The 14,497-nt window shown below is 58.3% G+C and overlaps 2 protein-coding genes across 4 annotated transcripts; one reads left to right on the top strand and one right to left on the bottom strand.

Annotated features, from left to right (window-relative positions):
- The first annotated feature begins 1,206 nt into the window (after window positions 1–1,206).
- PRCC (proline rich mitotic checkpoint control factor) lies at window positions 1,207–9,399 on the top strand. 3 transcript variants are annotated; one of them, XM_050912252.1, is made up of 8 exons: window positions 1,207–1,933; window positions 4,549–4,596; window positions 5,042–5,617; window positions 6,243–6,338; window positions 7,263–7,406; window positions 7,771–7,836; window positions 8,462–8,581; window positions 9,172–9,399. In XM_050912252.1, the coding sequence occupies exons 1-7, from the start codon at window positions 1,373–1,375 to the stop codon at window positions 8,546–8,548; spliced, it is 1,578 nt and encodes a 525-aa protein (XP_050768209.1). In that variant the 5' UTR covers window positions 1,207–1,372; the 3' UTR covers window positions 8,549–8,581; window positions 9,172–9,399. The 3 variants fall into 3 exon arrangements, with proteins under 3 accessions (XP_050768209.1, XP_050768210.1, XP_050768208.1); XM_050912253.1 differs by having other exon boundaries at window positions 9,202–9,399; XM_050912251.1 differs by lacking the exon at window positions 9,172–9,399 and having other exon boundaries at window positions 8,462–8,962.
- A 2,174-nt stretch (window positions 9,400–11,573) lies between these two features.
- Window positions 11,574–14,273, bottom strand: SH2D2A (SH2 domain containing 2A). Its single transcript, XM_050912187.1, has 7 exons — window positions 14,130–14,273; window positions 13,751–13,947; window positions 13,521–13,610; window positions 13,266–13,431; window positions 12,884–12,982; window positions 12,049–12,570; window positions 11,574–11,711 (listed from the first exon to the last, which is right to left on the bottom strand). Exons 1-7 carry the CDS (start codon window positions 14,271–14,273, stop codon window positions 11,574–11,576), a joined length of 1,356 nt encoding a protein of 451 aa, XP_050768144.1.
- Window positions 14,274–14,497: the final 224 nt, after the last annotated feature.

The following is a 14,497-nucleotide window of genomic DNA, read 5'->3' on the forward strand; positions in this document are numbered from 1 at the left end:
TGGCCAGGGCCCCTGCTGCGACAAAGAGAGAACTCCCATCTCCACCCTGCTCCGGCAAAGCCTTCCACCACGACTCACAGCACTGCCTAGGCACAGCTCCTGCCTTAATATTAAACAGGCAGGGAAGAACAGGCAGGCAGGGAACCAGCTAGCAGGCAGAGAGCTGGCCACCCCCGCGTCGCTCTGTCCCCCTGCAGTGACACAGCAACCCGGCGCCGGGGGACCCGCCGGCCTCTCCGGGCACGCCGGGAGCTGTAGTCCCCCGCTCCGCGGTTCGGTTTGGCGATTAACTAGGCGACCTGGCGAGCAGGGCGGGGAAACGGCCCGGGGGAGGGCGGCGGGGAGCGCCGGGAGCTGTAGTCCGGGGCGGGCGGCCTAGGGAGGGCAGCCGGACCCATCACACCCCGGCAGGGCGAGGAACCCCCCGGGGGGGACCTTGGGCCTCCACCCGTGGAGGCAGGCGGGAACTGAGAGCAGGCCCCAGCGAGGCCCCACGAAGCCTGGGGGAGGCCCGCTGGGCCGTGTCCCGTGTCCCCCTCCCCTTGCTTGGAAGCCTTTCCCCCCCGGCTCTCCCCTGCAGAGGGGGGGTCGGGCAGGCCGCCTCCAGCTGCCCCCACGCCCCGCAGCCATCACTCAGAGCAGGCGGCACTGAGCCAGCCCCTCCTCAGCCCAGGGCTCCTTGGCCTCCTCGGGAAGCTTTTGGGGAGGCCCGGGCCCCTCGCGGCCTCCAGCCGGGCTAGGCTGCACTTTACCTCCGGGCCTGGCTGGGCCTGACTAGGCCTGGTCTGACCCGACTAGGCCTGACCTGGCCGGGCTTGACTGAGCCAGGCCTGGCCTTGCCCCTAGCACCTCCCCACCCCGTCCCGGCTCCCCAGGGCCTTCCCGCCCCCGCTCCCCCGCCATGTCAGGTCCCGTTCCCCTCCGCCCCGCCCCGCGTCCCCCGGCTCCTGGGGCACGCCGGGAGCGGTGGTCCCGCCGGGCGGCCGCGCAGACTACATTTCCCGTGGTGCCGCGGGGCGGGGCGCGTTGGGAGGTGGGCGTGGGGAGGCGCGCGGGGCACGCCGGGAGTTGTAGTCCGGCGGCGCTAGAGGCGCGGGGAGTTGGGGGGGCGCTGCCGGCAGCCATTATCTGGGAGCGCGGCGCGCCGGGCGCGGAGCCGGGCGCTGGGCCGCCTCGCCGCCTCACCGAGCCCGCGGCTCCGCCGCTGCGCGGGGGTGGGGCCGCCATGGCGGCTTAGCCTCGCCCCCACCCTCCCCTTCCTCCCCGCTACGGTCGCTGAAGGCGCGGCGGCGGCGCGGCCTAGCCGGGAGGGCGGATCCTCGGCCTCGCGTAGCGGCTCCTGCCCGCGGAGGGCCGCCCTCCTCGGAGGGCCATGTCCCTGGTGGCCTATGCCAGCAGCGAAGAGGAGAGCGATGCGGAGGAGGCCGCGGGCGAGGAGGAAGAAGCCGCCGCTCCTCCTCCTGCCGCAGCCCAGCAGCCCTCGGCCCGGGGGCTCTTTGCCACCTTGCCTCCTCCCAAAGGCCCCGTGATGCCCCCGCTGCCCCCGCCTCACCAGCCGCTGGGCAGCGGCTTCCCCCTGCTGCCGCCGCCCCACGGCGGGCCGCCCCCTCCTTTCCTTATGGGCCCCCCGCCTGGCATGAGGGGCTTCAGCACCCCTCCGCCGGGCATGAGCCCGGCCCAGGCCTCGGCCGTCAGCCTGCCCGAACCGTCCGCCAGCGGCAACGGGAGCGGGGAGCAGCCCAGGCTGGGGGGGCTCCTCCTGCCTCCCCCGAGGAACGCTGCCACCACGACCGCTGCCTCTACCCTCAACCTGCCCCCTCCTGTCTCGGCCTCTGCTGCTCTGCCCGGGGCTGGGGTGGATTTGAGCCTCCCCAAGCCAAAGAAGAGGACGGAGCCGGTGCGGATCACGGTGCCCGAGTTGCAGAAGGGAGATGTGAGTATGAAACAAACCACCAGCTCTGCCGGGGGGGGCCCCCCGCTCAAGCCCTCCCGAGAAGGAGCGCCTTCGTGCGTGAAATCCTCTCCCCGAAGCAATCCCCCCGTGGATTTGTTTGCCCATAAAGCACAGCGTCTCTTGCCTCGCTCTCTGCCATCGTAATGTAGCAAGATACCAAACCCTATTGTTGTGGCGTCTACGGGGAGATTTGTCCCGGCTGCCAGCCCTAATCCTAAAGCGCTTTGCAGAATTAAACTGATACAGAAACCTTATTTATAATCATAATACAGCAAAACCCAGATTATCTGCACCCTTATTTATTACTGAAGTTAACGAGTTGATGATGTGGAGCTGTATGGCCTTGCGTGGGAGCATCCCAAAAAAAGTCTCTTCTTTTGTTTGCTGTGCAATTGATAGATTTTCCTGTCGACTTATTTATCTAAAGGTTTCGGGCGTCCTCCAGACCTTTAGGTAGTCATTTCCCTCTTAGCTTGTGCTTTTTCGTGTTTCCAGTGGCCTGTGCCTTACAGGGCTCCTGGGCACTGAATCCAGACAGCCCCGTGGCGAGAGCAGGGAAGGGCAGGTCCCTGCCCTCCCCTTTTTTTTTTTCCTGGATGTCCCTATTGATCAGCTTTCCTTCTCTCCCCTCTGCTCATTCACTCTGGGACGGCACTGTCGTAGCGTGGAGGTGACGGTCGCGTGGCTGCGGTCGTGTCTGGCCTCGGTCGCTGGTTTTGGTGAGACATGAGTGCCTCTGGCTGTAGGAAGAGCTGAACTGCGAAGCTTAGGGTCATTTCCATGGGGACAGGTAGCTCGAGGAAGAGGTTTGACTGTATAGGTTTATAAACAGCGTCAATTAATAGTGGTCTGCCAGCATCTTGGGCCTGGGGCAGCTGAAACGAAGTCAACGCATCTCGCTTTGCTGGAAGAGCAGTCTGCGGGGGCATGGGGAGAGCGGGTGAGAGGAGGTGGGCTTCCCGGCCGTCCCTGAACCACGCTCTGCTGCTCGCCGATAACCAGCCCAGTTTGGCAAATGCCAGAGCTCCTCGTGCCACGGCTCCCGAACGCGGCAGAGGTGCGCCAGGCGGTGGGACGCACGGCTTCCCCTTTTAGGCAAAGGGATGAGGGATATCCCATTCTCTCGTACCCACTTTCTGCTTACTCGCTTTCTTGCGGCGCTTTGGAACAGGCGCTTCATAATAAAGCGAGCGTTAGGGCTCTTCGCTTCTTTGCTGGTTGTACAGTTACTGAAATAAGCTCAAACGAAAGGAGATTTGTTCCTCCCCTTTATCTCCCCCTCTACGTTCCAGTCTATTGGCTTTGAACAGAAATACTGCCGGTCATCAGTGTCAAGCGAGTGAATGAACGTTGAAGGGAGAAAAAGTACCTTAAAACCCGTTCGGGCTTCCTGGAAGTCCCTTGGCCTGTGGCTGATGTCCTCGCTTGTTCCCTCTTTCTCCTTAAAATACCTCCCGTCCCTTTTGTTTGCACCTGTGGAGAGGCTCCTGGGCAATCTGCTTTATCTCTTCTCTCCCAAATGCAACACGCGGATTTTATGGCAACTCTTGACTTGCCTTTATTTATGCATGTTCTTTGTCTTTGTCCTGTTTTATAATTTAGGCAGTAAACTGGCAGAAGACCTTGTTTCCTGTAATCTCTTTAAAGTGCTCTGCAAAGCTATAAACCGATAAAGATGTTAAGGGCCTTTTCTGATGCCAGAGACGACCATTCAAGTTTTAAATGGATATTTAGCAACTCCAACGTTATTGTGAACAATTCCCCGTTAATCCCCGCAGTGGATTTTTTGCACCCTTGCTTTGTGTGGTTTTGTGCTTCCCCTCCGTCAATGTAATGTGGTCTGTTACTTTGAAAGAGAGCGCTGACCTTACGCTGTGCAGCTTGTGTTCTTTGTCTTGCTTTAGGTTTATTTTCCTGTGACTTATTAAAAAAAAAAAAAAAAAAAGCTTGAGCCGTTGGCACTCTCTAAGTGCTAATTTCTGGCAGGAGCCAAATATGTAGAAGCTGAGTTTCTCTGCCCACCCACTCTGCTTTAGAGCAGCGTTAAAAAGCCGCCTTGAAAACTTGGAATTTTGGGTTAGCGAATCTTTTTCTTTTTTTTTTTTTTTTTGGTTCCATAAGTTGCATAAATGAGCTCAAGTGGGAGATTATTGTTTGGCCGTGGATGGATTGCTCGTACGAGATTTTTAAGAGGCGATGCTGACTTGTTTGCAAAGCTGCGGGTTTTACAGCAGAATACAGCTTATTTTTCTGCCTCTGCCCGGACCGCGGCAGACCCATCTATCTCCAAATACAGCGGCGAGTGCTGCGGTCCTGCTCTCGCTGTGGACAGTTTATTTATCTCTCGTAGTAGTAACCAGGGCAGGCTTTTATCTCTCTTTGCCCTGACATAGATGCATCAGCCAGACTGTGAAAAAGAGCTTGACCGCATCCCGCTGTTGCTTTTCGGCTCGGCTCTTGGCAGATTATAAAGCCAGATCCGCGTTACCCTGATTCTTTGGCTGGTTCAAACTGAAAATTGATAAATTGCATCGTGGGTGGGCTTTTTTCTTTTAATATCTCAAGTTGCGCTAAGCTCTGTTTTTCTTTCTCAGTCAGATTCAGAGGAAGATGAACCGGCAAAGAAGAAAAATACTCTTCAGGTAAATACCTAGGATATTCAATTAAATAAGTTTCACAGGAAAGAAGCGTTTGACTGTGACAGATCTTGGGCTTCCACTAGTGTAAATCAGCCACTCTGGATTAGCGCGTGGCTTTTAGTGTATAAAATTCCTGAAATCCCCTAGGGTGTCAAGTCCCTTTTTTGGGGGCAATGCCATCAATTTAAATCTCAGGAAAGTAGGCATTAATTTGGGAAGTGGGCAGATATTTGCAAGTACCACCTTTCCCTTAAAAGTCCCGCTGGCCTTTTGCGCAAGAAAGCCCTGCAGCGTGTTCGAAGTAGCGAACGATTGTGCTGAGCAATGGGAAACCCATTAATGTTGTTAGAATTGGAGGAGATAATTGGCAGGGAGTCAGGAAAACGAAATAGTCTCACTCATTTCTCTTATTTCTGTGAACCATTTGCCCTGCCTGAAACTCATCCAGGGACGCGGCGAGGGCTCTGGCTTGTCCGCTTTGCTTCCTCAACCCAAAAATTTGACAGTGAAAGAGACCAATCGGTTACTTTTGCCCTACGCTTTCTCAAGGAAAGCGGGAGAAAACGCCTCCGACTCAAAGCCCGCTAAGGCCCCGACCTCTTCTTCCAAAACAAAACCTCTGTCCAAGCCAGCGGTGCCCACAACTCCTTCACCGTCTGCCATCAAAGCCGCTGCGAAGAGCGCTGCCCTCCAGGTAACCAAGCAGATCACGCAGGAAGAGGACGACAGCGATGAAGAGGTCGAGCCGGAGAACTACTTCTCCTTGTCTGACAGGAGCGAGCCCAGCGTCGTGAATGCCGAGACGTACATGTACTCCGGCACGCTGGTGTCGGAGGACCCACCACCCGGGACAGAGACAGAGCCCCAATTCCAGGACGCTGCTGCTAATGCCCCTCTGGAGTTCAAGACGGGCGCAGGTTCCAGCGGTTCTCAGCACAGCTGGGCGCCTAAACCCGGAGAAGACTACGGCAGCCAACCGTACAGCCAGTTCCCTGCCTACGGCGAGGCCGGTGCATATTATCAGGTGGGTTCACTGACTGCGAGGTGAAGCTTGACGGTGCCGCTCTGAAAAGGCGTCTAGGACGTGGGGCTCCGAATTAGTTACCGGAGCAGGCTGCGCCTTGTGGGAATCTAACCCGTCTGAGCTAGCTGGGACAAGGAGCAGAGATCCGGAGCACTTAGCACAACAGGATTGCTCTGGCACGAGAGACGTAGATGCTCTTTGCTGGATAAATGTTTAATAGCTGCACTCATTTTAAAATGCCCCTGTGCAGCTGCCCCTGTTGTTGTCAGGGTGCAGAATCGGGGCTTGCCAGAGCTGGTGCCAGGTTGTTTCGAGTAATTCAGCAAAGTATTTGTTGTTGAGTACCTCTGAGGAAAAAAAAAAAAAAGCCCTGTACTCTTCAGTAGTGCCAGAGTAATGAGATGTGATTAATGACTACTTCGGCCAGCCTTGGGAGGAGGTACACGTGTAACGTGCTGTGCTCCTCGGAGGCCGAGTGAAATCCCTCTCGGTGAAAAAGCAGCGGCTCACGGGGCGAGGTACGCGATTCAGTGCTCCGTCTCCGTCTCGGGGCCTCTGCGTATGGTTGCTCCGGGATCAATCTTGCTTTGCTCTCGTGACAAACTGATTTTCCTTTTGCTGACAGGATTACTACAGCAGCGGGTACTACCAGGAGATGGAACCAGCCCAGGCACCGTCGCAGGAGATGAGCACCGACTCTTCCTTCATAGACGATGAAGCGGTTGGCACCTTACTGTAGTCTGTCCCGCTGCGGAATTTGCGTTTAAGCTCTGCTAAGAACGCAGGACCCGCTTGGCAGCCGCAGTCCTTGCCCCGCCAGCACGGCCTGTGCTTCGTGCCGAGTTGGAGTTGGACCGGGTTGTTGTTCCGCGGGGTCTAGCGCCGTGTTGTGGACACGTGCCGTGTCCTTCCAGCAGTCTGTCGGGCTACTGCTCCAGACGGCTTTGCTTGCTTTATAAGTAGGTGATGTTTGTTATTTCCTCCGAGCCCCGTCTCGTTCTCCTGCGGGGCATCGAGAGCAGACAAGGGGCACGGAGTGAAGGTGTTGCTTGCTGAGGTGCAGATGAGCTACGTTCACATACCTTCACGGTACATCCTCTAGCGCAGCAGCGGATTCCCCACTTATTTCAAATGCTCAAAAACCTGTTTTATAAAACCCTTTCCCGTTGTTGATCTAATCTAGAAACTGCCAGCCTCGTTAGCCGAGCCGGTCAGTACTGCAGAAGACAGTAGCCCGTCTGGTGCTCACTTCTTCGAGGGACCTCTTTGCTTCAGAGGTGGATTTGTGTTATGGGAGGCGAATGTGTTAGCAGCGAAACTTCAGGTGCCTCCCTAGCGCTTAAAACGAGAGACTCAGGAGTCTGAGGGTCTTCTGAGCGAGACCGAAAGCAAGAGTAAATGCTGTTTAAATGCGTAGGAAAATGCGATTATAGCTTTCGTGCTAAGTAGTTTAAGATACTAGGATCTATAGCAAAGCAGAACTCTCCTAAAGAAAAAAAGTCCTGCTTGGAAAAATGTTTGTCGATGTGGCCTGTCCCGTGCTCGGGGAGCTAAGGCTCAGACCCCATCTGCCTTTCCTTGTTTCAGGTTAGCGTCGGTGCGTGACGTGCGTCTGTAACTCCGGTTGTTTCTGTTCTTCTTTCAGTTCAAGCGTCTGCAAGGCAAGCGGAATCGAGGGAGGGAAGAGATCAACTTTGTGGATATCAAAGGTGACGATCAGCTGAGCGGAGCCCAGCAGTGGCTGACCAAATCCTTAACAGAGGAGAAGACCATGAAGTCCTTCAGCAAGGTACGGGCAGGAAGGGAGGAGTGCTGGCTGGGAGTCCGGAGACCTCGGTTCCGTTCCCGTTTCGGCCGCAGTTGGAGCTGTATTAGATGCCGTGCGGTCACCAGGGTGGGGGGACAGGGCCCTTTGTGTTGTGTGTTGTATAAATAGTTCCACTTGAGAGACCAGTAGAACTTCTCAAAACACAGTCCCAGGGTGCAGGTGGTAAAGACCAGCCAGAAACCGCTTCAGCCTCAGGAATCTGCCCAGAGCCGTTCCATACGAAACAAATGCTTCCTGAAATGGCTTTGTGCAAGCTCTTGTCTTGTTTCGCTGTCTGGGTCAGTATCTTTCAAGGCTTAACGGTTCACCTGGTTTTGCTTTCTAGAAAAAAGGAGATCAGCCCACGGGACAGCAAAGGAGAAAACACCAGATCACGTACCTGATCCATCAGGTGAGTGGCCTCCCTCTGGCGTGGAAGCCGATCCAGGCAGAATTCCAAGGCTTCCCGCTTGGCAGCACGAGGCAGAGCTGGCGGAGCCGCTCTTGCAGCGGCTGGGGACCAGGGGCTGGCCCTGACTAAGAGCACCCCGAGCCCCGGGTGAGACCTGCGGCGGCTCTTGACGGGGACGGAGGCGGCCGTGCTGCGGCAGCGTCCTGGCCGCCGCCGCCCCAAACAACCTCGTGGCAGCAGCGCCTTGACCCCGAGGCTGTCGTGGCGCTGAGCTTCTAGCTTGCTTTTTGCTTTGCTTCGCTCTTCCCCTCCTGCCCAGCTCCGGTGCGTGCGCGGTCGTATGTGTTACGAGACTCTCGGCTTCCTGTCTTAATTCCGCACCGCTGCCGGGCGGTTAGTAAGCGGCTGCCGAGACCGTCCCACAAGAGAAGCTGAGTTTCAGCGTGAATGAAATGCCCGTGCATCCCAATTAATTCAGGCCGCTGTCAAGATAATTGTGCTAACTCCTGTAACGAGGCTTCTCGCTGAAGTGCTCTGTAATCCCCGTCAGCAGGGGCGGAGGAGGGTGCAATACTGCCGAGTCAGTGAGCAGCAACGCTGATGTTAATCCTCTCGATTTCTGCAGGCGAAGGAAAGAGAACTGGAACTGAAAAACACGTGGTCTGAAAATAAGCTCAGCCGACGTCAGACTCAAGCCAAATACGGATTCTAACACCTCTGTCCCACTTTTTGGCTGTCGTCCCAGGTGATCTACCGTGTCAGACTTCTCCTGGCCTTCTGGACATCAACCAGGCCCCATGTAGAACGTGGGCTGCTCGGCGGGCGGGAGGATACCGCGCTCCCCTGCCTGTCAGGAGAAAGGTTTTAACGCGAGCCGGTCCTGAAACTCCACCTGTAATCTTTCCCTTCCCTCCTTATAAACGATAACGTGGAAGGTTCAAATCGAGCCTGTTTCGTACGACTGATGACAGTCCCAAGGCAGCCGCAGGAAACGTGCCTGGCGCGAGGCTTGGAGCTTTTTGTCCTGTAGGTAGAGGGGCTGCTCCTCCTTTGCCGTAGCCTCGCCGCTGGAACCTTAGGCAGAGTCTCAATAAACTTCCGATTCCCACTTTGCTCCTTTCTTGGACTCGCTGTGCGTTGAGAGTGTCATTTTTCTTTCGAAAAGAACAGTGAGTTTCAAGAGCAAGCCTGGCTTTTTCGGGGTGGTTTTTTTTTTGGTTTTTGTCCTTTTATTTGAGACATCCTCATGGCTGCTTACTCATGTCCAAGTAAATCCAGTGCTCCGCTCATGCAAATGATTTTGATATCTTTATTATTTTTTCTTTTTTTTTTAAGCGTGGCTAAGTTCGTGGGTTTTGTTCTCAGCTCCACCAGCCCGTATGTCTCGAACCACGCTGAGGGGAAACTCCTTTACAGCTCAGAGCTTGCAACAGAAGTGAAAACGCCCTGAGCGTGGAACGCACAAAAAGCAGCGAGGATCTCTTGCCCAGCACGAGGCGCTGCTGAGGGCTTTTGGATAAGCGTGATCCATGTGTGTATGTACGTTTCTCTTCCTTTTTTTTTTTTTTTTTTTTTTTCTTTTCCCCCCCCTCTCCCCTCTTTCCTCCTCCTCCTCCCCCTGACCCGAGGCCCACAGTGCTGTACCAGGCCGCTCTCCGAACTCCTCGAACCGAGTATTCCCAGCGTGTCACGGTGCGGTGCGGCTGGCAGTGAGCTCGGTGAGGGAAGCAGCACTATTTCCTCTTTCATCTGAAAGCCGCCAACTGTACATTCATTTTCCACCCCCCCCCCCAAGCTTGTTTGTATTAATTCCGTTTCAATTAAGTGTTAACTTTCCCCTCCTGGCTGGGAAGAGGAGACCGTGTCCGGCCTTAACTTTTTTTAAAATGAATTCTTTCTTTTATTTAAGGTATTAGGTCTAGGCGCTACGACTGCAAATCATGTGCAGCCTGGCTGGCCAGATCCACTTATCTTTAGCCAAATCTCCGTGGCCTCACTTAGTTTGTTGGTCACCAAAGCGTGTGATGCCGAAGGGAACGGAGAGCGCTGATCTGGTTATTTAACTTACATTCCCACCACCAAGGGTTGTATTTGTTGTAACCGCAGCTAAAACGGCTAATATTTGTTATTCCATTTAGAAAAACTCCCAAGAGGTGGTTTTTCTCCCACGTTACCTGTTAAAAACAAGCCAACATGCCCCATGAATGAAGTCTTTTCCTAGAATATTTTAAAATAATCCCATTTCTAGTTTAGTTCCCTGGATGTTTTAGTACTTTGCAGAGCCCAGTTTGAGTATTTGAATGACCAGAATAAAGTTACCGTTGAGTAATTTATTCATATCTTCTATGTACAGCGAAATCCTCTGAAAAGAGATTTGATAAAGGAATAAACTTTTAAATGAACCGAACCACACCTGTTTCCATCGCGAGGTGCTCAAACTCCTTCCTCGAGGCGTTGCTTTTCCTTCGCCCTTCCCCGGGGAAGGCCGAAGCACCGTCGCCGCAGCCCGTCTTTCGGGGACGGCTGCCTCGGTTTGCCGCCGTTCCGCAGCCGGTGACGAAAAGCTTCTCCGAAGGAATTTGCTACGCGCAGCCCATCCCGGCTGCGAACCCCGGCAGCGGCTTGTGCTCGCTGCCGTGGATCCATCCGTGGAAAAAGGCCAAGCCGAGCCTTCGGAGCGCGGCGAGGCGGCTCTCAGCGGCGCTGGAGGGGTTTTTTTTTTTTGCTGCGGCGTTGGAAGGCAGAGCAGCTGCTACGGGGCAGGAGGCTCCGTCCTCCGGCAAACCCTGTCCTCCCAAACTCTTCTTCGGCGGCCTTGGCGGGATCGCGGAGCTCACGGGTTCCCCTTTTTCCGTTTCGGTGTGTAATGGCTCATTTTTAGCACTAGAGGGGAGTTACGAGGACGGGAATCGCGGCTGACATGTCAGAGCAACGAACTGTAGGCTTGTGAAAAGCAAAAGTGATTTGTTTTTGTTTTTTTTTCCCCCCCCCCGAGAGATAAAAGACAACTCCAGCCCCACAGCCCTCCTTTTCCCTCCCTGTCTTGAAGCTCCAACACATCCCAGCGTGGGGCTTCGGTTGTCCTCGGGCGCTTTCTGCTCTGTTTTAAGGCTGGGCGCGCCAACTCTGCTGCGAGAACGACGTTGGCTCGGCGGCGTTTCGGACAAAATGACGAGGCCGGGGTTTTGCACGCCGCTGGGCGGCACCGGGGTCGGTGTCACCGACCCGGCAGCCGAATTTGGGCCTCGGGGTTGGTGCTATCCCCTGTTTTATGGCTGAGGAAACAGGCAGGGCTTGGAGGAGCCGGCACCGGGCTCGTGATATTCGGTGTGGCTCTGCCTGCCGGGCTGCGGTGTTGCTCCCGGTTTGTGGCCAATTTAATATCCGACTCTGGATGCGCTAGCCGTGCCCGAAACCCGTCTCTGCTTTTACTGTAACAGCCTTTTCTGCCCTCGTTCTATTAATAGAAATCTCTTTCTGAATGTGTTCAAAGAGAAATTAAATTCCATTCCCCTCTTAACTGTCTCGCAGGGCCTCGGGAAGGGCGTGGGAATCCCAGCGCGGAGCGGACTGGCATCGCTGGTGCTGCCGGGGCGCTGGTTGTCTGCGGAGGGGGCCAACTGCAGCCTTGGACCTCTCCTCCCAGGTCCAAGGGTTTCCTTCGGCGGTGAAGGAGCCCGAGAGCTTCCTTCTGCCCGGGAACCGGGTCTTGTCTTAGACCTACCTGCGCGGGTGGCTTAGAGACGGTCTCCAGAAAGCTGCTCGTAAACGTTCTCGGGGCCCTCCTGCCCTGCCGCAGCCGCCCCTCGCTTTGCGGCGCTCGTCCTCCGGCCGTAAACGGGATCGTCCAGCTCCGGCAGAGGGTTGGCCGTGCCCTGGGGGATCCGCAGGGAAAGGTGAAGGGAACCGGCCGGGAGATTTGTGCCTTATCGGGTGGAGGTTTGACTTGAGAGCCGGGACGTGGTTGAAAGTTGGTCCTTCACCCTCCCAGCCCTCAACTTTGCTCCCGCTTTGGCTGTGAGTTGGGGACCGTCGCTCCAGCGTGGAGCTCTGGGCAGGGGACCCCCTTTTCCTCCCTCTGTGACCCCTGGTGTGGAGCGAACCCCGACCCACCAGACTCTACGGCAGCTCTCGCTGAGAACGTCGCCTTAGGACCGAGCTCGAGAGCGAACGAGCGGCTCTTAACGACCTGACTTGTTACGGGGAACGCACCTCCATGGCCGGGCTGGAGGCTCCTCTCTCCTTCCCGTCTGCGGTGGGAGCTGCCGGGAGCTGCCGCCTCTTGGAAGACCGCTGGCTGGACGCGCTGCGGAAGAGCCGGCGGTGAGGGCGAGATTTGGGGGGCAGCGTGGAGAAGGCGCCTCGGGTCCCCTTGGGGAGCGGAGCGGGCAGATCCTGCTGGGCCAGGGCCACCTCGGAGTAGATGTTCTCCTCGGGGCCGCCGTTGGGGCTGGAGCCCCGTCCCACGGCGTAGAAAGGGATGGGCTCTTCCACGTGGTAGTAGGTGGAGGAGCTGGGTGCGATGCCCTCGTGGGGCTCGGCGTAGGTGTGGAAGCACATGAGCTGCTGGTACTTGGCGTCGGCCGGCGCGGGCGGCTCGGGGGGGACGGCTTCTTTGTGCACGTGAGCGTAGGGACCTTCGGGAGCTGCTCCGCCGCCGGCGGGGCTGGGCGGCCCCTGAGCCGCGGCCAAGGAGCTGGCCTTGGCTGGGAGCGGTGGGGGGACGCTGGGAGCCTGTGGAAGAGATGGGACAAGTGGGAAGTGAGGGCTGGAAGTGGGTCCGGCGTGGATCCGTGGTGGCTGGGGCTGCGTCCCCCATCCCGGCTGCATCCCGCATCCCGGCTGCGTCCCCCATCCCGGCTGCATCCCGCATCCCGGCTGCACCCCTCCGCCTCGTGAGACCTTCGGCGGCTTCTGTCCTTGGGAAAGTGCCTCCATCCCCTCTGCCCTGCCCTTACCTCCCTGGATGAGCCTCCCTCGGTGCTGGGCTCCGCAGGCAGCGGGGGGGCCGCGGCTGCCTGCCTGGCTCCCGGGGGCCCTTGAACACGGTGCTGTACGCCGAGAGGTTTGCCGGCGCTTTGCTCGATGGGGAACGCGCGGCGTCGCTGCCGGCTGGGCTCGGCGTCCCTCCTTGGGGCTCGTCTTCCTGCAACGAGAGGAGAGAGGTGCTGGGGTGGGTGCGTGGGCCGGGGCAGACCCAGCCGGGTGCCAGTCCCACCTCGGGTGTGCTGCCCGCGGTTCGGCTCCTCGCTCCCGGCTGGGATGCTGCACGATGGCCACGGTGGCTCCGGTTCCAACCCCGGCTTTCCTGATGACTTCCTTTGGCTTTGATTTTCCCCAGCTTGGGAAGATGCCCCCCTCCCCGTCCGTACAGCAGGAATGACTCCGCTTTTTCGGCCGTAGGGACTAACGAGAGGCAGAGTCCTCACCCGTCCCCGCGGCACCGTCAGGAACTCGTGGTACGGCGTGACGGGGGCGGCGGCGTAGTGCCGCAGCAGGTCGGCCAGCTCGGCGTGGGCGCTCCGTTCCCCCAGGATCACGTACCGCCCGTCTGGCAGCTGGTCCAGGACAAAGTGCCGGCAGCGATCCCTGCCCCTGGGGGAGAGGGGACACGGGTCGGCACAGCGGGTGGGAAGGGGACCCAGCGCGTCGGTCCCTCGGACACGGCCGGGGGGGTCCCTCACCTGTAGGAGAGGACGAAGCCGACGGTGCTCTCGCTGAAGCGGACCAGGAAGCAGCCCGGGGGTTGATCCTGCAGCAGCTGCTCCGTTTCCCTGCGGGAAAGGGGCCCGGAGCTGCTCGCCCTCACCTCCTTCGTGGGATCCAGGGGTCCAGCTCCCTATTTCGGAGCCCAGGGGTGGGGATGCTGAAGGGGCCACCCCGTCCCTCGCCTCGGCTTTCCCTTCCTGCTCACCTCCGGCTGATGAAGCCGTGGAACCAGGCTGGGAGCTTGCCCTCGGCCCCCAGCCTCCTGGCTTGCGTCTGCTCGAACCATAGCTTCGTCCGGGCACGCAGGGCCACCAGCTCTGGACGTGGGTCCCCCTCCAGCAGGGACCAGCCCGGTGGGGACGGCCAGGAGCTTGGTGGGGATGGCCAGGAGCCCGGCGGGACCTGGAGGGAAGGGGAGAGCGGCCGAGGGCTCGGGTGAGGACGTGCCCCGAGGATGCTCCGCTCCCCGCACGGGGCTCCTGGTGCAGCCCAGGAGGACACGGTCCCCGTGGGTGCATGAGCTTGGGGGCACTGGGCTGGCGAGCTGGGGGGGGGGACGGACCCTTCGCAGCCCCACGTCCTACCCTGCCGTGTGTGCCGTGGTGTGCCGGGGGCTGCGCTGCTCCCTGGGGCTGGACCGGGGTCGTGCTGGGTGCTGGCTTGGCGCTGGCCGTGTTGTCCTTGCTGACGGGTTTGAAGGTGCTGAAGAGGGGACGGTCATCATCCATGGGGTCCCCTGTCCCAGGGAGGGGGGAGAAAGGGGCTCAGGGCGCGAAGCCTCCCTCGGGGCCCCGAGCTGGCCCTGTGCCCCATTGCTGCCCACTGGGATGTGTCGGGGGGTTCCATGACCCCCCCCAAGCGCTGCTCTTGCCCACAGCCTGGGCGAGAGCCACCTTCGCCTCGTGCCCCCCCATCCTAGGGTTCGTCACCCTGCTTCTCCCCAGGGAGACCA

Source organism: Gymnogyps californianus, chromosome 29 (assembly GCF_018139145.2).
Source record: "Gymnogyps californianus isolate 813 chromosome 29, ASM1813914v2, whole genome shotgun sequence".
Lineage (NCBI taxonomy): Eukaryota > Metazoa > Chordata > Aves > Accipitriformes > Cathartidae > Gymnogyps > Gymnogyps californianus.

Coding starts and splice junctions, on each gene's coding strand:
- PRCC (XM_050912252.1), top strand. CDS start 1,373: ATGTCCCTGGTGGCCTATGCCAGCAGCGAAGAGGAGAGCGATGCGGAG. Junction 1,934..4,548: donor CCGAGTTGCAGAAGGGAGAT/GTGAGTATGAAA, acceptor TTTCTTTCTCAG/TCAGATTCAGAGGAAGATGA. Junction 7,837..8,461: donor TCACGTACCTGATCCATCAG/GTGAGTGGCCTC, acceptor CGATTTCTGCAG/GCGAAGGAAAGAGAACTGGA.
- SH2D2A (XM_050912187.1), bottom strand. CDS start 14,273: ATGGATGATGACCGTCCCCTCTTCAGCACCTTCAAACCCGTCAGCAAG. Junction 12,983..13,265: donor TGACGGTGCCGCGGGGACGG/GTGAGGACTCTG, acceptor CTCTCGTTGCAG/GAAGACGAGCCCCAAGGAGG. Junction 12,571..12,883: donor ACCTCTCGGCGTACAGCACC/GTGTTCAAGGGC, acceptor TCTCTTCCACAG/GCTCCCAGCGTCCCCCCACC.